The sequence below is a fragment of the Lissotriton helveticus genome, chromosome 3_1, assembly GCF_964261635.1.
Source record: "Lissotriton helveticus chromosome 3_1, aLisHel1.1, whole genome shotgun sequence".
NCBI lineage: Eukaryota > Metazoa > Chordata > Amphibia > Caudata > Salamandridae > Lissotriton > Lissotriton helveticus.
This window is the reverse complement of record NC_136061.1, coordinates 1205351878-1205372640: the sequence shown is the minus strand read 5'-3', so window position 1 is coordinate 1205372640 and position 20763 is coordinate 1205351878. Positions and strand designations below refer to the sequence as shown.

At 48.0% G+C, this 20763-nt stretch overlaps 1 protein-coding gene across 1 annotated transcript in view; it reads left to right on the top strand.

The window, feature by feature from the left end:
- BUD13 (BUD13 spliceosome associated protein) overlaps positions 1-20763 on the top strand; it is a 180274-nt gene that overhangs the window by 51086 nt on the left and 108425 nt on the right. The window contains exon 2 of the mRNA XM_078681868.1: positions 6890-6980. Coding sequence (XP_078537994.1) covers positions 6890-6980 — 91 coding nt within the window. The remainder of the gene's footprint in view (positions 1-6889; positions 6981-20763) is intronic.

Here is a 20763-nt window from a genome sequence, read left to right as displayed (position 1 = left end):
TTCTCCTGTGCCTAAAGTTAAAACCCTTGGGATTTTTCTGGATTCACAACTTTCTGTTCACTCACACGTTAGCTCAGTCGTCTCCTCTTGTTTTTTTTCTTTGAGAACAATTAGGAAGGTTTCCCGTTTCTTTTCTCTCCCCGCCTTGAAAATCATCGTGCTAGCCTTGGTATTGTCCCGTATTGATTACGGCAACGTAGTCTACAACGGGGCTCCCGCTTACGCAATCCACCGCTTGCAGCTGGTAATGAACCAGGCTGCGCGCCTGATTCATGGCCTCCCCAAATACCATCGGGCCAGTCCACTACTAAAGGCGCTGCACTGGCTGCCGGTGCGGGAGCGTGCTCTCTTTAAGCTCGGCTGCCTTACTTTTCAGGCAAGAGCCGGGACTGCCCCTAAATTTCTTTGTTCCGCTGTCACTCCTTATCTCCCTGGCAGAGAGCTCCGCTCTTCCCACGCGGCCCTCCTAGCCATCCCCCGATTTAAGAAACTGAGAGCTGGCGGCGCGAGGTTCGCTGTTTTGGCCCCTACCTTTTGGAACTCCCCCCCTGTTGCCCTCCGCACTGTGCCCTCCTATACCCAGTTCCGGAGGGACCTTAAAACTTTTCTTTTCATTAAAGCCTATTCTGTTTAAACTCCCCCCCTTCGCTCTCATCCTCTGTTATCGCAATAGCGCCATGAAACCGCTGGGTAGAAGTGCGCTGAACAAATGCTTTTAAATTCAAATTCAAATTCAAATTTACCTTCAGCTCTGTCATAGACAAATTTGCAATTGTTTGGTGTAACATTTTGTTGATTTCAGTTTCATTTCAAACAAGCATTGGCATAGCCAACAGGTCTTACCTTTGGAAACTTTTAAATATTTAGTTATGCAGTACAATATCCTTTGTGCAATAACATCAACTGTTGCATGTCTAAACACTTATAAGGTCCCAAAGGCGAGACCTATTGGCTATAACATTGCTTGTTTTTATGGGTTAAATCCAGGTCGAATCAGTTCATTTAATAAATAAGATTATACAGTGATTTTATATGCAAACCTTGTCAGTCTTTCGCACAGGTTGTTGATGAGTTAATCGGTCGCTATATATGTGTTTTTGTCTGTATTGAAGTGCAAATCCTGAACGCAAGTAACGTGTGAAAAAGATTAGAAGATACTTTGTGGCGAGGAGAACCAAGAGGGGTTATGGCCCCCAATCTTTCCCAGACCTTGCCACCAGCACCAGGAAGGCAGCACCCGAGGCCCCATTCACGTGGTCACTGTGCAGGTCAGCATAACGGCCTCTTGGAGAGCTAAGAAATTAATTCTACGAGGTGCGTGTGACTGTGGCGGACCCAGCATTTCCGATATGTGGGCTCTCGTGTGATCGACTCCGCCCAGCCCCAGCGGCGTTTCAGAAGCAATGGCCTGAAATGAAACTAACTGTGCCGCAGCTCTATCGGCCATCAACGGCAATTCGTCGCCCACATGACCGGCGTTGGTCCAACCCTCAGAGACCCTTTCAGAGACCACTGTCTGACGTGACTGTCTCTACCCCAGCCCTACTTTGGCAACAGCATTTTGACTAACGCGGGTCCAGCCCTCCATATTGGCCTTACAAGAGACAGTGGCCACCGTGGCCTGGCACGAGATTGGCTCATCTCCAACCCCGAAGGCTTTAGAGGCCTCAGGCCCCCGTGTAACAGACTTTGCTACAACACGAGCATATGGACTGGAGAGGTGGGAGGGTGCTATCTGTTTGGGGTGGGAGGGCAGATGCTTCGATAGCAGAATTCCAGAAAGCAAAAGAGGCACGTTTCTGCTCCCCCACAACCCCCACCGCCTCTGTATGTGCTAAACTCACTGCAAGGCCTGGCCTGCCACTTTTCAGAGACCTTTGGCAAGGGCCACCGACCTCCACTGCTCTTTGTATCCCATGCAGAGGTCTGAAGTAACAGCTCGCTTGTGAAATAGATCGTTGTTAATGTGCCTGCCTCAGAGATGTATAATTACTCTGCAGATGACTGATTAAGAGGCATAATCAATCAATCAATCAATCAATCAATCATATCATTTGTAAAGTGCACTACTCACCCGTGAGGGTCTCAGGGCGCTGGAGTGGGGGATGCTGCTACTGCTCGTAAAGCCAGGTCTTGAGGAGTTTCCTGAAGGTCAGCAGGTCTTGGGTCTGCCGTAGGTGGATGGGGAGGGTGTTCCAGGTCTTGGCGGCGAGGTGGGAGAACGATCTGCCGCCTGAGGTCGCACTTCGGAAGCAGGGGACTGTAGCGAGGGCGAGGTCAGCAGAGCAGAGCTGGCGGGTCGGGGTGTAGAAGCTGAGTCGTCTGTTGAGGTACGTTGGTCCGGTGTTGTGGAGTGCCTTGTGTACGTGGGTGAGGAGCTTGAAGGTTATCCTCTTGTTGACCGGGAGCCAGTGCAGGTCTCTCAGGTGGGGTGTGATGTGGCTGCGGCGAGGGATGTCGAGGATCAGGCGTGCAGAGGCGTTCTCGATCCGTTGGAGCCGTCTCAGGAGTTTGGCCGAGGCTCCTGCGTAGAGGGCGTTTCTATAGTCCAACCGGCTGCTGACAAGGGCCTGGGTGACTGTTTTTCTCGTTTCAGTGGGGATCCACTTGTAGATCCTACGGAGCATGCGGACGGTGTTGAAGCAGGAGGAGGAGACGGCGTTGACCTCTTTAGTCATGGAGAGGGTGGAGTCAAGGATGACCCTTAGGTTGCTTGCGTGCGTGATCGGTGGGTGTTGGAGCGGTTCCCAGTGCGGTCGGCCACCAGGAGTCGTCCCAGGCCGAAGGGTTGGATCCGAGGATGAGGACCTCTGTCTTGTCCGAGTTCAGCTTCAGTCGACTGTTCCTCATCCATTCAGCAACGGCCTTCATTCCTTCGTGAAGGTTGGTTTTGGCGGTGTGGGGGTCCTTGGTGAGGGAGAGTATCAGCTGGGTGTTATCGGCATAGGCGAGGATGTTGAGGTCGTGCCGACGGGTGACGTGGGCGAGCGGTGCCATGTAGATGTTAAACAGGGTTGGGCTGAGGGATGAGCCCTGGGGTACACCGCAGAGTATCTCGGTGGCTTCGGAGCGGAAGGGGGGAAGGCGGACGCTCTGTGTTCTGCCGGAGAGGAAGGAGGTGGTCCAGTCCAGAGCCTTCTCTTGGATCCCAGCGTTGTGGAGGCGTGTTCGTAGTGTGTGGTGACAGACCGTGTCAAAGGCGGCTGACAGGTCCAGGAGGATGAGGGCCGCCGTTTCTCCGTTGTCCAGCAGGGACTTGATGTCATCGGTGGCGGCGATGAGGGCAGTCTCGGTGCTGTGGTTGCTGCGGAACCCGGACTGGGAAGGGTCCAGGATGTTGTTCTCCTCGAGATAGCGGGTCAGTTGTTCGTTGGCGGTCTTCTCGATGACCTTTGCCAGGAACGGGAGCAGGGAGATGGGCCGGAAGTTCTTGAGGTCCTTGGGGTACGACTTGGGTTTCTTGATTAAGGCGTTGATCTCGGCATGCTTCCAGCTCTCCGGGAAGGTTGCTGTCTTGAAGGAGGTGTTGATGACTTTCCGGAGATGGGGTGGATGTGCAGGCTTTTTTAAAGATGTGGTGTGGGTATGGATCTGACGGACATCCGGAGTGGATGGTGTTCATGATCTTGATGGTGTCATCGTCGTTGATGTTGGTCCAGTAGAGCAGGCGGTTGGTGCGGATGGTGGTCGTGGGGGCGGAGGTCTCAGTGGTTGTCAGGGCGGTCGTTGCATTGAAACTGTCGTGGATGTCTGTGATCTTGCGGTGGAAGAAGGTGGCCAGCGAGTCGCACAGGTCTTGCGAGGGTGGGACGTCGTTGGTGTTGGAGCTGGGGTTGGAGAGTTCCTTCACGATGTTGAAGAGCTCTTTGCTGTTGTGCGCGTTGTTGTCTAGGCGGTCTTTGAAGGAGGCCCTTTTGACGGATCTGATGAGGTGATGGTGTCAGCGGGTGGCATTCTTGTGGGTGGCGTGGCTGTCCAGTGTTCGTTCACGGAGCCAGATCTTCTCCAGCTTTCGGCAGGTTTGCTTGGAGGCCCGAGGTCTTCAGTGAACCAGCTGGCTTTCTTGTTGGTATGATTGTTGGAGGGTTTCTTGATCGGGGCGAGGGTGTTGGCGCAGTCGTTGATCCACTGTCTGAGGTTGTGGGCAGCAGTGTCTGGGTCGGTATAGTCGGCGGGTGGGCTCTGAGCGAGGGTGGTGGTTAGCTGGTCACCGGTGACTTTGCTCCAGCAGCGGTGAGGCATCTGTTGGGTGCGGTGGTGCGTGGTGGGTTTCTTGAAGGTGAAGTGGATGCAGCGGTGGTCGGTCCAGTGGAGTTCGGTGGTATGGTTGAAGGAGACATGGGGGCTTGCGGAGAAGATGGTGTCAAGCGTTTGACCGGCGGAGTGGGTGGTTGTTGTGACGAGTTGTCTGAGTCTGAGGTTGGCTAGGTTGTCGATCAGGGTCGTGGAGTTGGTGTCGTCATTGTTCTCGAGGTGGAAGCAGGGTCGTGGAGTTGGTGTCGTCATTGTTCTCGAGGTGGAAGTTCAGGTCCCCGAGGAGGATGTAGTCCATGGAGGCGAGGGCGTGTGTGCTGATGAAGTCGGCGATGGAGTTGCTGAACTGTGGTTAGTCTGTAGATGACGGTTCCTCTGAGGGTGGTGTTGGGGATGGTGTGGATCTGGAAGTGCAGGTGTTCGGCGGTGCTGAGGGTGTCGTCGGTGTTGGTCGAGACTCTGAGAGTGTTCCTGTGGACGATGGCGATTCCTCCTCCCGCCCTGTTGGTGCGGTCCTTGCGGGTGATCTTGTAGCCTTCCGGGACGGCTATGTCGGGTGCCGAGGCGGGGTTCAGCCAGGTCTCCATCAGGAAGGCGACGTCTGGGGAGGTTGAGTCGAGTAGGTCCCAGAGTTCAACGGCATCTTTTCGGGCGGAGCGGGTGTTGAGAAGGATGCATCTGAGGTGGTTGGGTTCTTTCCTGGTTGGCAGCATGGTGGGGCGGATGCTTGTGAAGCTGCAGTTCCGGCAGGTGAAAGCTCAGTGGGTGCGCTTCGGGGCGTCCAGGAAGCAGGTGTGTGATCGTCCGGTGTTGAGTGCGTGGAGGGTTCTGTCATCGTAGCGGTGTCGGGCGTCGTGGCGTTTGTGGTGTCCAGGGGTCTTGGCACTGGGCGCGGTCCAGGCACGGACAGGCACAGAGTGGCTTGCCTTAGGTGCGCCAGCGGCGCGCCCGCTGAGCGCGGCCGCATAGCGGCTTCCATATGAGGGGATGTGGGATGCAGGAGCAGCTGGGAGGCGGGAGCGGGGCGGCGAATGGGATTGCAGGTTGGCGGGCCCGCAGGGATGCAGCGGCGGGAAAAACGGGTGGGGGCCGCGGGAGAATTGGGCACAGGAAGGAAAAACAAGTTTAGGCAAGAAAACCAGTACAGGCACAGAGGAATAAAAACAAGTCTGGGCAAGAAAGCAAGTTAGGCACAGGGGAATAAAAACAAGTCTGGGCAAGAAAGCAAGTACAGGCACAGGGGAATAAAAACAAGTCTGGGCAAGTAAGCAAGTACAGGCACAGGGAAATAAAAACAAGTCTGGGCAAGAAAGCAAGTTAGGCACAGGGAAAAATACAAGATTAGGCAAAAACAATGCAGGCAGAGCCGTGCAGCAGCGTGGGGAGCGACCTGCCTGCGAGCAGGGTCATAGGTACCAGTTACAAAGGTATGTGCGGAACCTCAGGGTCGAATCACGGAAATAAGCTATTACTTTTGCAGTCAACTCGCCTGTACTCCGGGTCTGATATCATTCCAGGGACCTGACTTCCCACTGTGACAGCACTTTACAAACCGGATATTAGACTGTGAAGTAATTTCTGGATCAGATATATCAGAATGTGTAATAACTCCGGGGACTGGACCCCTCATTGTAACATCACCCTGAAAACCGGACTTCAGACTATGCCATTACTCAAAGGACTTGACCTAATTTTCGGTACTGGCCATGAAACTTTGACATTACTCCACGATCAGGCTGTGGTATCACTCCAATAACTGGACGTCAGAATGTGACATCACTCCAGGCGCGATACATCAGACTCTGATCTCACTTCAGCAGGTTGTGACATCAATTCAGAATCTTGACGTCATATTGTGACGTTACTCTACGAATTGTACATCAGACTGTACAAATGAAATTAAATGAAATTAGATTGTTTAAATGAGCCCACCTCTCACTGGTATGGATGCCATATGCATGTAAGTGTTTATTTAAAGGTTAAGGTGCCAGATTTTAAGCCCAGGTGTGCGTGGAAGGGTGAGGCTGGAAACTGCCTTCGTGGGAGAAATCAAACATAGACAACAAGCCGAGGTTTTTAAACTGCACTAAGTGGGTCGTGAAAAAAATAAGCATGGTGTGCGCGCACTGCCAGGAATGCGAGGTATGCAGCTGGAACACGGCCGCGCTGCTCCTTGCACCCTAGACCAGGGGACAGAGAATGCACCCTCCTTGGGCCAATTGCATGCTGTCTTTCTTAAAAAGATGCCTGAAAAGGCCAATAGCGGGAGATTTTAAAAAAAGCACACGCACAAGTATGTGTTTCGAGTTTAAAGCCCTTACTAAAAGCCTCGCAGAGAAGCGCATGCGCGCTGGCTCAGGTGAGACCTAAAAAGGTTTGAGGTAATGCTGGAAAGATTAAGAATGCAAGCAACGTTTAAGATGTAGGCGAATAATTGTTTTATCATAGTTTCTTGAGTTTTCAACAACGATGCACTGAGTGATAAGTTACAGCCATGTGTGTAAACCAGTATATCGTTAAGGTTTTGCCATTCATATTTGAAATATACATGATATGATAGAGTTTTTAACACATTTGCGGTTGGGGTGCATTAATCTCTTCTAAGATTTTTTTGTTGTTGCTCTGCTTCTGACAGCATGCGCATTGTGGACGATGATGAAGAGAGTTGGAAAGAGCCTGAAATCAAAAAGGATAACGCTTTAGATGAGGAGGAGGATTTACCAGTGGTAAGGACATGTCAATCACACAAGCAATTCTTACTGTTCTTAATTGTGTCTAAGCCCAGACTGCACAGGTGTGCGAGTGGCTAAACTTCTATGTTCCTCAGATCTGTGATTACATCCCTTCTGCGGTACACCAGGGCAAAATGTAATTAGGCTGGAGTAATATGAGCAGTCCTGGTAATTTCACACTACTCTTTCACGCGAAATTACGGAAAATAAAGAGATTGCCCCCGCTCATGTAATTATGATTAATATGGCTCAAAATTACTACCACAGGAGCATAGAAACAATAAACTCAGCGAGTGTGAACGATTTCTGGCTGGCTGCTGATGTTCTGTTGTATAAGGTGCAATTTCTTAAAGCAAAGTACATCCTCTGATTAATTTTGGGTGCAAAGGTTCATTTTGCACTTAGAAAATAGATCTAAATGCTGGGTTCCGTTCCTTGCATAATCTTACTTAATTCTGCTATAATTACATTGCATCAAACTGCACAAGTCGCGCTCACCCATATTCTGCAGTCAATTAAACATGGCATCGGAGGAAAAGATTTGAAAAAGTTCTCCAATTTGTCGAAGGTTTGCAGACGCTCCAAGCATTTAATTAAATATAGGTATTAGAATGAATCGGAGGAGTAGTAATTACTGCCTGGAAAGGATCTCAAGCAGCATATCTATATGAGATAATCTACTTTTTTTTCTAAGAAGCACATTTTGTTGTTGTCTTTTTCGTTGTACTTTAAATAGTCAAAGTGAATCAATAATACATTTCATTTCATTGTATGTAAATTCTCTGTACAGATAACTGCCACAAATAAAACATTATTTGTTAAATCAACGAATAGGTCAGCGATAGTACAATAAGACAAAACTACAGCCAGCATAAAAGAAGAGGGACTCTGCTCAGACTTTGTCTGTCTTTTTACCATGTCCAGTCTCAAAGTGATGAAGTTATGTCTTTCCCCCATCATAAACAAATACAACCTGGAATATATTTGCCCATATTGGTATAGGCAATTACTGGTCACCTTACAAGGCACCAAGGCAAACAGTAGTGCTAGAAAGGCTGTGAAGGGGTAGTTCATATTATCCTGATGTGTTAAGACCCAATAACATATTCTTATGGTGTTGTGGTAGGGACAGAACATATTCTCGTGACTTTACAACTGTAATAATAGAGAACTCTGACATAGAAGGAGCAGAGACCTGTTTCTCGTAAATTCAATGTGCACCAGCAAAGTAGAACGTATTTTGAAACCTCATGCCTTTTAACCTAACACCACCCTGCCTACTACTTTGTAGCATCTTTAAACCCGTTAATTAGATTTTTCACTAATATCAAAATAAGAACATTTTAGTTAAAGTTGTTGTAGCGACCTAACGTTTTATTTCTTCGTAACATCTTTTCTCTATAGTGGTTTCTCTGCACTGGTATTTCTCTGATCACCTTTGTTTGTAATGACTTAACCATATAGCAAAGAACTGTTGATTTCCGTTCCAAAGTGTCAAACAAGCAAATAACTGAATCTTGCAGCATCTACCCAGTACAAACTGTACTAATTCTTATGCACCTCACGTTACAGGACAACTGATCTGTCATGTAATGCCGTTATGATAGGAGAATAGAGCTATTTTTGTGGTATCATCATGGAAGGGGAAAGGTACTGATTTATGTAGCACTGGCATGACCACACCCGAGAATGGCATATCAAGATAAGAGTAGAAATTGATGTTATGGTATTGGTCTTGTAGCGACAGAGTGTTGTTCTTATGATAGCTGCAACTTGAAATGCCCGTCCTCAAAGCTGTCTGAGCCTTTTCAACACCTTTCTGGTCGTAGGACCACTGAAGCTGAACATTTTTTTTCTAGATGACGCAACAAGAATTTTCAATTCTATTAAGGACACTGAGGCGAGGATTATGCTTCTCTTTGCTTTACTGCAAAACACAGCAGCTAATAAACAACTTTAAAACTCAGCATACCCCGAAGTACAACCCCCTCCATAGTATGCACCAATCACTATCAGTCCAATTGAATATATATCTCGTAAGGGCAGGGAAGACCATCGGGAGGGCTAATTATATGTATTGGGATCCATTTAGGATGCACTGTCTCACTAGTAGATGAAACTGGGCCAGATATGTTGAGCCTTATCCTGTCCTTTAACAAGGATTATAAAATCAAATTGATCAATGTGTATTCTAGGCCTGTGAAAAACGGAAAGGAGTCACCAACAATAGACCATCTAGACATAGTAATGTCGGGTGACGTAGAAGATGGCTTGATTCTTTTGGGTGGTGATTTAAACTGTCAGTTTGAGCCCCTAAAAGACTTTGATGACTCTAGTGGCAGAGAAGAAGACAAGGTGTGGGCCTATCCTGAGATAAACTCAACTCCGATTAGGGCCTGGTCTTCTCTTGCGCTACAAATCAAGGCTTTTACCTTGAAACATTCACTACGTGCCTGTAACGGTCGATTTAGTTCTGATACGCCTGGTAAATATACTTTTAACAGGGTGGGCCACAAGTCGATACTGGACTATGTTCTAATGGAATCCAGAGGTTGGTCTTTCGTTACCGAATTTATTTTCCTACCCAGGCATGATAGTGATTACAACGCTCTGCTAGCAACTCTTGAGCTCCCTTCAGAAACGGGACCAAGAGATCTAGACCAGTGTGACAGGGATGGGCTATTTCTCTCCAACAACAAAAGAAAGGTCAAGTGGGCGCAGATGGAAAACTGTCAAGTGAAGCTGGCTTTACTCTATGAAAGTATCATTCCTGACCTAACGACCCTGTCAGACCTGATGGACAACGGGGCTTTATCTGAAACTTACAGTGGATTAGGGGTCATTAACGATTCCATCTACTGTAAACTAAGAGAAGCATTTTGCAGACCCTGCCCGCGGGTCAGAAGGAGTCAACAAAAGGTTACGTGGTTTAACAGCAGCTGTAAACAGGCAAAGCAAACTCTTGTAGAGGCTATTAAACACAAATTCCAGAGTGCCATCAAAACAGCTAGGGTCCAGTATAAGAACAGTATTGATTCTGCCAAGGTTGCCTGGTGAATAGATAAATGGGACAGGTTAAAATCAGCCCTGAAATCCAAGGATCCAAGATCATTTTGGAACATTGTTGCGACCGGTAGCAGCGAGGGTCGGACTCCCTTGGATGCGAACATAGCGGCAGAGAGTTGGGTTACTCACTATCAAGCCTTGTACTCTTCAACACTAGGTAATGGTGCTAAGGAAGTAACGTCTCCCTTCACACTGCCTACCACAGATATAGACTCCCCTCAAATTTCCCTGGCTGAAGTAGAAACTGTAATCAAAAAAATTCCTATAGGGAAAGCCTCAGGTCTTGACAATGTCCCCGGAGAGCTATACAGAAAAGAGCCTAAAATTTGGGCCCCTTACCTGTGGCTGATTTTTAATGCCATCCTAAAAGGGATGAATTTACCTGAATCGTGGCTGGGGGCTGAGGTAATTCCAGTATTTAACAAGCATTGGAAATGCAATAGATCTCGGATTTATTTGAGTTAGAGCTAATGGCATTGTAAATGGCAATTTCTTTTAGCCATGTATTATGGAGTGTATGCATGTGGTGTGTAGTGGAATTATGTGGGTTGGATTGGAATTGTTAGTTTGTGTGTGTGTGGTTGTTTGTGTGGTTGTTTGTGTGGTTGTGTGTGGTTGTTTGTGTGTGTGTGTGGTTGTTTGTGTGGTTGGTTGTGTGTGTGGTTGTTTGTGTGGTTGTGTGTGTTGTGTTTGTTGTTGAGTGTTTGTGGGTGGGTGGGTGTGTGTGGTTGTGTGTGTGCTTTCGTGTGTGTTTGTAAAGAGGCCCTCGTTGCCTGAATGCCGGGCGCTGACTGCGTGGGAGATAATTCCGACCCTCACGTGCAGCCTTCCACTGAGCACGGCCTATTATTGTGCCTTGAAGCTCCTGCTTCACGTCTGAAACCTCCAAACCGCGGGCTTGCCTCGCTGCTCCCCCTCGCAGGCCACCCTTTGACACGGCGCCATTGAAGTCGGGCTGGAGGTTTCAGGAGGTCCCCGCCTGTGACAGTACTTAGAATAGCGGGTAGATGGCACAATTTTCTTACATTTAGAAAGAGGGCCTCACGCTGCGAGCAATGAGCCCGTTTAAAAAGCCCTTTCTCTGGGGTGAACAAAGATAACTGACAGGTGAGCCGCAGAGATATCTCAATGAAGATCTGTGCGAAAGAATACACACTCGGGCTGCACGAAAATACAAAACTAGGGTTTCCTTCGGCATCATACAAAACAGCTCGAGACGTGTTCCAGATGGGCAAGTGAGAAGGTCTGAGCACCACACCAGGGCTCATGTGAAGCAGCAACATTATGCATGGTGATGTGTTTGTGTGCGTTTTTGGAGGAGGGGGAGTGGAGGGTTGGAGAGGCTGTGCGGTGTCTTATCTTGTTATATTTTGTATTTTTTTTAACTGCTCTCTCTTATCTATACATTTACAAAAAGGAAACACAAAATGTATTTAATCGCCAAGTGTGTCAAATAAATATATGAGAGGTCTACGTTCAGAGCTGCGCTTGCACTATATCGCAACTTGACTGCCTGGCACGTCCCTCGCGCCTGACCCTTTATTTGTACATTTGCTCCTGTGTCAGCGAACTGAGAACACGTCAGAGGAGGAAAAGCGGGTTTAAAAGAGTAGTGGAAAGAGATAAAGGACGCTGTGCCCGCCTGGCCCGGTCCTTCTCTGCAGGCCTGGCCCCCGAAATAGCCAATGTGAAAAACAAGACTATGGCTAAAATAAATGGTTTTGGTGGTGATGATGCAGCGACCCATACTTATCTCGCACCCGGAGACCCGCCAGCTTCACAAAGCGCCACACAACCGTGTAACAGACACACGGAAGTGCCCGAAGACGGATTGCGAATAATGAGTGTTTTTTTTCACACTCTATGAAACAGCTATTAGCGTGGAACTAAGAACCCGAATAAGACAGAGAAGACAGATGTTAGTTTGCCCGTCTCTATCAAAACCTGGAAACACGAGGGCTGGTGGTGCTCGCAGGGGGTACATTGACCCGGAAGGGGTTCCATTGCTGTCCCGGATTGGATCACATTGGGTGTAAAGGCCGGCTGTGGGCGAGTTTCTCCCTTGACGTTGGCCGGGGTTGTCTCCAGTGCCGATCCCTCCAATGTGTGTAGCTCTCTCTTTACAGCTTGAATACAGGGAGCCACTGCGGAATCCATCTTACATTTGTAGGCCGGTAACCTTTATTACACGTGTTTCTGAGAGCCTTCTGGGCCTGCCTAACCCATAGGGAATGGCTGAGCAAGAAGAGAGCCTTAAGCATTAATTGACTGGAAGGGACGAGCGCACAGGTGGAAATGGGGAAACATGGAAGGCAAGCTTACCAAAATGCTGAAAGGCTGAGCGCGGCCACATGGAAAGGCCAGGCATGTCTCCCTCATGGTAAGGAAGGCTATGATTCCTTGAAACGTGTCTTCAGTGCACATTTGACACGGGTTTTATACTCAGCCACTTTTTTTTTACTTAGAAAGAAAAGTGGCGAGTGGGTGACACTGACTGTGCGCCAGCCTCCAGCACTGGGCGTAAATGCTGCGTAAATCCTGACGAGGGCAGACATCTTACAGGTGCAACATGTGGTAAGCAGTTTAAACACGACAGCACAGCACTGCCTACAACACTGCCTCAACTGGGTTCCCTACGCCCCCTCCACTCATCAGGGTCAACAGCTGACGCGATGCGAGATAGGGCTCTGTGTTGTCACCTGCAACACAAACACGCATGCACCCCTGACTCTCGGTGTGTTCACACGGCAAACGGGGGGCTCATAGGGGCTCCGAGGGTCCATGGCTCCCATCCCCGGGTATTGTCTGCACTGCCTGCCTTTGTGTGTATGCGAGAGTATATTACGTCCCCCAGCTGTAGGCAGGAGCCACCAGCGTGCCAGAGACGCGCCTCCATCAGGGACCGAAGCAGCCCTGTTTACGCATCACTGACTGTAGGCAGGCCTCTCCTGATACGGGGGTCCATTCAATGCCAAAACCCGGAATTCACTAAATCCATGTGGAAACAGCACTGAAAGCGATCGCTTTTGCAATCGCTTTTGCAATCGCTATAGTAAAAACAAATTTGAAAAACCCACGAGTGGTGCGCGCGCCACTGCGATTATATGTCTCCAATTATCGTGGCCGTGACGGTCGCGATAATTGAAGACATATGGCCTCTGGTGCGCGTAACAGACACCAATAGGCCATGGGCGGAGCTACGCGACCGCCCATGGCCTATTGCGTGTTCTGTTTTAAAAGTACACGCACGCAAAGGCTAATGAAAATGGACCTAGGAAATAATACGCACGAGCTGCGTGGAATTTCCAGGTCCATTGTCAAAACCCCAGGAAGAGGACTCTGGCTGCGCGAGACTGCTGCGCAGTGTACGCTAGGCCCGAGACCTAAAAAGGGCTGTCCTCTTCAACCCTCTAATTATAGACCCATCAGTCTAATAGACATATCTCAAAAGGCCTTTGCAAGGATTATTCTTGACCGAGTTCAGGCCTGGCTGCATGAAAACAAAATAATGTCCCATCTACAGGCTGGGTTTAGAACCAAAACTTAAACTATGGACCAGATATTTAGGCTCCAACTCCTCTATTGGAAAACAGTAGTATCGGAGGGGGGAGCCTTTATCTGGTCTTTGTTGACCTGCGGAGCGCCTTTGACTTGGTTCACAGGGAGACCTTGTGGAGAGTGTTGTGGGAATTGGGGATACCCCCATATCGCCTAGAGATTATAATTCGGCTCCATGAAGGGAACTATGACAGAATTAGGTATGGGAAAAGGGGGGACCTCACTACCCCAATTCCAGTTAATAGGGGAGTTAGACAGGGGTGCGTTTTGGCCCCCACCTTATTTTGCATTTACATCGACGGTCTGGTACGCGCCCTGAGCCAATGCAAGAACATCGATGCCCCGAAGTTGGCTCAGGCTGTGTGCCGGCGTTGATGTTTGCTGACGATACGCTACTCCTGTCTAAGTCCCCTATGGGCCTACAAAGAATAATGGATGGATTCTCACTTTTTTGTAAGGATAGGGGGTTGGAGATAAACGTACAGAAAACCAAATATATGTTTTTTTTACCCCCGCAAAACGCTTTATCCCGGCCCCCACCTGAATGGCTCAACCCTAGAGAGGGTCCGTGAATTTGAGTACCTGGGATCACCCTAAATGAAAAAATGACCTGGGAACCGCAGGTCTCAAAGGCAAATCTTAAATTAACCCAAATCTCAGGGACTTTGGCCAAAGTTTTTATGGATACCCATCACAAACCTTTGAGTCCCGTCTTCGAGATTTATAAAACACAGGTGAGAAGAGCGACACAGTATGGTGCTGAGATATGGGGCCACTCAAACATAAATCCAATGCTGATCACCGAAAACAAATTTCTCAGACAAATAGTTGGTCTTCCGGTAAGCACCCCTTTATTTCCTCTCCGCATGGACCTAGGAGTAAGACCAATCATCCAGGTTGTAGGATGTAGGCCACTTCTTTTTTGGCAAAGGATTATGGGTTACCCCGGAACTCGCTGTATATAGAACTGAGCTAGAGGAGATCGTTAGCATTTCAGGGAACAGGAAGTTTCCATGGCTTATGTATGGTAAAAACTATTTGATTGCCCTAGGATTTTGCGATTTGTGGAAGAATCCCAGATTAGCCTGTGCAAGCATTACTAGGAAGGTCTTGATAAGAAGATATTGAGATGTTCAAATGGACAAACTGTATCTCAGCCCTAGGGCTGGCTCCAGGTTGTCTATATTCCTAGATGTGAAATGTACATATATGCTGGAGACTGTACTTGATGTTATTTATCCAACCCTGGCTAGGAAACTTTATTTACAGTTTCGATATGGTTGTCTCCCGCTCAATGCATATACTAATCAGTGGGTACCCGGGCGGGATCAGGACTGCCCTGCTTGTCCAGCCAAAGAGGAGACTGACCTGCAAGTGCTCTTTTTCTGCCGAGGATATGGCAAAACACGTCAGAAAGAGCTTTTAAACTTGTGCAAGAACTTGGGCTCCGGACACTGTAAGGAAGTCTACAGACTTGTAAATGCGAATACAGACTTGCACATTGTATTTGCAGTTTCCAGGTTTTTGTGTCGTATGTGGTGGGTAAGGACAAAAATCTTAAAACTGGAATGATTTTTAAATTATTTATTATTGTGACTTCTGTAAATAATGAAATTTCCTGGTTTTTAACGGTTTTAAATATTTTGTGAATGTATTCTTTCTTGCTGCTTCTTTTATGGCTCACGCTGAAATATAGAATTTTTTGACTGACTGACTTGATATATATCTCATAAGGCACATATCACTTCCTCTTTCTTTGCTTCAAACTTTTAACACAGTCCACAAACTTGACCGTTGAAAACTGGACCACCGATTTCTTCATCCCGTGAATCCAAACTTGAGCACAGAATACCATCTCCAGAAACAGAGTCGATGGCACCATGCCATATGCTTGCTTGGTCTGTCCCCTTCCTAACAACTCCATTCAGCTCGTTCAGGTTTGCTTGTTTGATCTACTATAAAGAGAATAGTAGTCGTAACATACCATTCATGACCCTATGCGTTTCATAACTATCATGACCTTCATTAGTTAAATGGGTGGGAGAAAAAACAAATCATCACCATGAATCATACATGAAAACCTTTCATAAATTCTTCAATTAACAATCCATCACATAGAATACCATCATTATGTTACCTGGGTGGGATAATCCTTGCCTCCGTGTCCTTAATAGAATTGAAAATTCTTGTCGCGTCAGCTAGAGTTTTTTTTATTCTATGTCAGTCCACGGAGGCTCAGATTATGCTAGTTTAAAGTTGCTCCATAACCGTCGAAGCCACATCCACAATCGGTTTATGATAAAATGTCTTAAACGTTGAATCAGAGGACCAGTCTGCCGCAGTCATAATATCTTGTAAACGTGAGCCCGTATAAAAGGCCTTGGAAGCCATTGCTCCTCTAACCAAACATGGCAGTATCAACACCTGCAAGTCTCAATAACCAAGTAACCCACCTGGCCAAAGTCGCTGCAGTGACTGAGCGGGAAGGTCTCTGAAGAGAAATTAGCAATTGCCCTGCTACGTCATTCCTGAATTCTCTAGTACAATCCTCATAACATTTCAAACATTGAACCACACATAACTTGGTATAATGAGGAAAAGCAGGGCATGAAATACATCTAGAATTTGTCTTTGTCCTTTTGAAAATCGTGAAAGAGACTCCCGAAGGAGTAAATACTCTACCTGCTATATCCAAGGCTCGCACATCCGAGAGTCGTCTGCTAGACACCAGACATAATAGCATTGTAAGTTTAGCCGATAATTGTTTACGCGATAAACCATCTTTGGCCGGCCAAGTTTTAAGAAAACGAAAACAACGTTAACATCCCATAAAACAGATTTCTTGGGTTTCGGGAGTTAACCAATCGGATACCCCTCACCACTTTACACACCAGGGGATGTTCCCCCCCCACCGGTTTACCATCCATGTGTGGATGACCCGCCGAAATCGCAGAACAAAAGTTGTTCACTGTGCGATATACCATTCCTGAACTGGAGAGTTTCGAAAGGAAATTAACTATGAGATGGACACCGGATCCCACAGGATCTGTTTGGCGTTCAGCACACCAACTAACCCATCTACGCCAAGCTGACTCTGTTTGTGCGCAGCAGGTGCCCATGATTGTGATAAGAAAAACAGAATTTCCTGTGAAACTACAGGCCCTTGCCATCATCGCCTGAAAGTCTCCACACCGTGAGAGATAAGTGGCCCTGTATTATAAGTGGGTGAGACAACCCCAAAGGATCCTCCAGAATCTCCGGAAACGACCGTAGTTGAACCGGAAGAGCGCACGCAAAAAAGCTAGTGCCACCGGAAACCACGCTTGCGCTTTCCAACAAGGAGTGACTAATATCACCTCAGCCTTCTGTCGACAGAGTTGCGCCTATACTCTCGGAATCATGGCGAAAGGTGAAAATGCATATAGAATGTCCGTCGTCCAAGACTGAAGAAATGCGTCCGAGCTGATCGCCAGAGGATCTGGATGCCAACTGTAGAACCAAGGAAGTTGTGTGTTGAGTCTGGACGCAAAAAGGTCCATTAAACAAGGACCCCATTTGTTGTTCAACTGTTGGAATACCCTGGGATGCAGCCGCCAATCGCTGGCATCCCTCAAAAAACGGGAGTTCCAATCTGCTATCACGTTGGAAGACCCCGGAATGTATTCCACCGTTACTGAAATATGATGGGTCAGGCAATAATATCAACATTCCTTGGCTATCTCTACCAGGAGACGAGATCTCGTACCCCCCAGATGATTGATGTATCGTACTGCTGACACATTGTCCATCCGCAGTAGAATACAGCAACTTGCTCGTTGCGGGGAGAGTGTCCGAATCGCAAAATCACAAAAGAACCCACAAGAAGTTCCAAGCAATTGATATGGAGGTCCAGTTCCTCCCGGGACCACCGAACCCCGGTCTCCACTGATCCGCAGCGGGCTCCCCAGGCCCATCTGCTGGCATCTGATTCTGTGACTATCTCCGGACTGGCTGCGAAAATGGCTTTGCCATTCCAAGAATCCATGTGTTCCAGCCATCAAGTCATCTCGGTCCATGCCTCGATGGAGATCGAGATCTGCTCTGCATAACTCAGACCCTTGCCTAAGTGTAGAATCTTTAAACGCTGAAGCGCCCTGTAATGTAAGGGTCCCGGGAATATCGCCTGTATTGATGCGGCCAGAAGCCCTACCAATCTGGCCAAAGTCCTCAAGGATATAGTCAGAGAGGCAGGTGCTCTCCTCAACTCCTTATTGATAGCTACTCTCTTCCTCTATGGTAATAGCAACTCTGCCGCAACCAAGTCCACCTGAAACCCCAAGAATTCCATTGACTGCGTTAGAGTCAGAATGGACTTCTGTACGTTGATGACAAACCCCAATTCTTGTAAGAGTTGGACCGTCCAGCTCAGATAAAGAAGAACCGTGTCCATATTCTGAGCCATAATCAGAATATCGTCCAAATAAACTATGAGCCTTACTCCTCGTACCCTGAGGTACTGAACCATGAGTTTTAGCAACTTGGGGAAACACCAAAGGGCGGACGAAAGGCCAAAGGGCATGGCAGAAAATTCGAACCACTGGTCTCTCCATTGGAATTGAAGGAACCTCCTGTGAGGAGGAAAAATAGACACCGCCAGGTACGCGTCTTTCAAATCCAGACCATCCAATCCTTTTCCAACAGGATATCCCTCAATAAATGTTTGCCTTCCATTTTGAAATGGCGATACACTACCCAGGAATTGAATTCCCTCAGATTGAGCACCAGTCTGAAACCTTTGTCCTTTTTGGCACTAGAAAGATGGTACTTACAAACCCTAGCGGATGAGGAATCATGTGCACGATTCCCCCTTTTTCCAACAATGATTGAACCTCGTCATCCATAAAATACCTCTCTGCATGGGAAAAATGTAGGGGAGGAGGAATGCGAACCTGATGGGGTGAGGCATAGAACTCTATCTGAAAACCTCTTACCGTCTGAAGGATCCAGGAATCCTGTGTGAGAGTCTCCCACATATGGTGGAACAAAGCAATCCGACCTCCCACCCTGGTGTCTCCAGTGTGCAATAAGCTTACCTTAATAAGAGGTGTCTCCCGAGGAATTATTCTGTCCTCTGTACCCTTTATGTTGTTGCCCTCTGTCACCACGATTGCGGGAGGGGTAGAACTTCAAACGCTGGCCACCACCTCTGCCACGTTGCTCGAAACCTCGAGAGGCCTGGCTAGATCCACTGCCGGTCGCTCGACCCCTGAAGCGCCCGGCCTTGTTAAAGAGGCCAGTATGAAAACTTTTTTGATGTTCGCTTGAGCCTTATCTAGGGCGGAAAACGTGTTCACATGTTTCACCATTTCCTTCACAAACTTTTCCACAAACATGCCATTAGCAAGTGTGCCCGGTTCCGTATTTGCCATTTCTGCAAGTTGTGGATCAATGTGCATAAGGAAAGACCGTATCCGTGATCGCGGCATCCAAGATCTCAGTCAGGGGTCCTGTCTCGTCAAGGAGTTTATCCTGACAACCCCTCCATGCCCGGTCGAGCCCCTTCTTGGGATCCTTCTCAAACTTGTTCATAAAAGTGGCCATGTTTGGATCTATTTCTGGGGTGTCCGCCACTTTTCCCATTAGAGATGGTCTGGGACATTCCGCACGCAGGGTGGCCCTGACTTCCTTTTCGAAACCTCTCTGGAGATTGTCCTGCACATAGTGTGCCACCTCGACACAGGGAACCCACTCAGTGGATCTTGGATGTATAATAAACAAGAGGTTCTTATTGACCAGTTTGTCTTCGACATTGTGGGATTTGCGTTTCCGCTTTTTTACCTTCTGTGAGGCCTGCGACTCCTGGTCTGAGTGAGAAGTGTCAGGTGCGGCAGCAGACGACTCATCAGTCTCCTCCTTCTGCGTCCTGGGCGCCTTACGCGCCTTGGAAGAACTCACACCACCATGGTCCTGCAACACATTACGGGCCATTCTAGCAAGGACCTCAGCCGAGGTATGACCAGAGGTCTTCCCTTGTGCAGCACCAAACTTACGCTTGCCATAATTCTTTAATGGCTTGGTAAAAGGCTGTAACGCCTTAATTAACGCCCTGTTTACCGAGCCCTGGACATGGGTATCCAGAGCTTCAACCAATTGCTCCTCCATATGGTGCTCTTCAGGCTCATCATATTCTGCGTACTCATTAAACTCAACCCACTGATCTTCCTCCTCGGCGTAATACCCATCGAGTTACAGGAGGTCTAAAGGAGCTTTAGGGGGAGAAACCCAAGGGGTGTTCTTGTCTGCACAGGCACTGATGAAACTGTCCCTACACTTAACACCAACTGTCCCTATATTATCACAATATGCCAGATTAGCAGTAATAAACTATTCACGTGGAGGGAGCCACCCCTAATCTCCCCTAAGGCAATGCCCTGATCCGGTAACTGCTCCGGTCAGCGTTCTTATGGGACCGGGGTTAGAACAGTCAGAATTGCACGCTGGTGCGTGAAGAGGCGATCACTAACGCTGCATCGGCTCTTCGCACATGCGCAAGGCGTGGGCCTGGAAAGAGGACTGTTCCCCGTAGAAGCGCACGAAGCGCGTCCCGCTCCCGCTCCCGCTCCACAAAGATTTGCCCACAGAGAGCCGGAGCGCTCCAAACACCTAAGTTACCGCCAAAACACCAAGCGGCCAAATAACCACATCACCTAGTGACAGAAACCATAAATTGCACAAGTAGCGGAAATCAGCAACGCGACACCGCGGGTCTAAAGAAAAACGCTGTATCAGCACCACACTCCGGTAATTAACCCTTGACAATTATAAATCATAAAACAAGTACATACAACTTCCAAAATTCGATAGAAAGGAAAAGTACTTATCTTGCTGCTGCTGCAGCAGCAAAGAAAGAGGAAGTGATATGTGCATTACGAGATATATATTTCATTGGACTGATATTGATTGGTTTATACTATGGAGGGGGTTGTACTTCCGGGGTATGCTGTGTTTTAAAGTTGTTTATTGGCTGCTGTGTTTTGCAGTAAATCAAAGATAAGCATAATCTGAGCCTCCGTGGACTGACATAGAATTCGGGATAACTGAAGCTTCAAATTCCTGTGCCTCAGTGTACCGGCCTGGCGCCTTCACAGTAAAATGATATTAACCTTCAATGGCT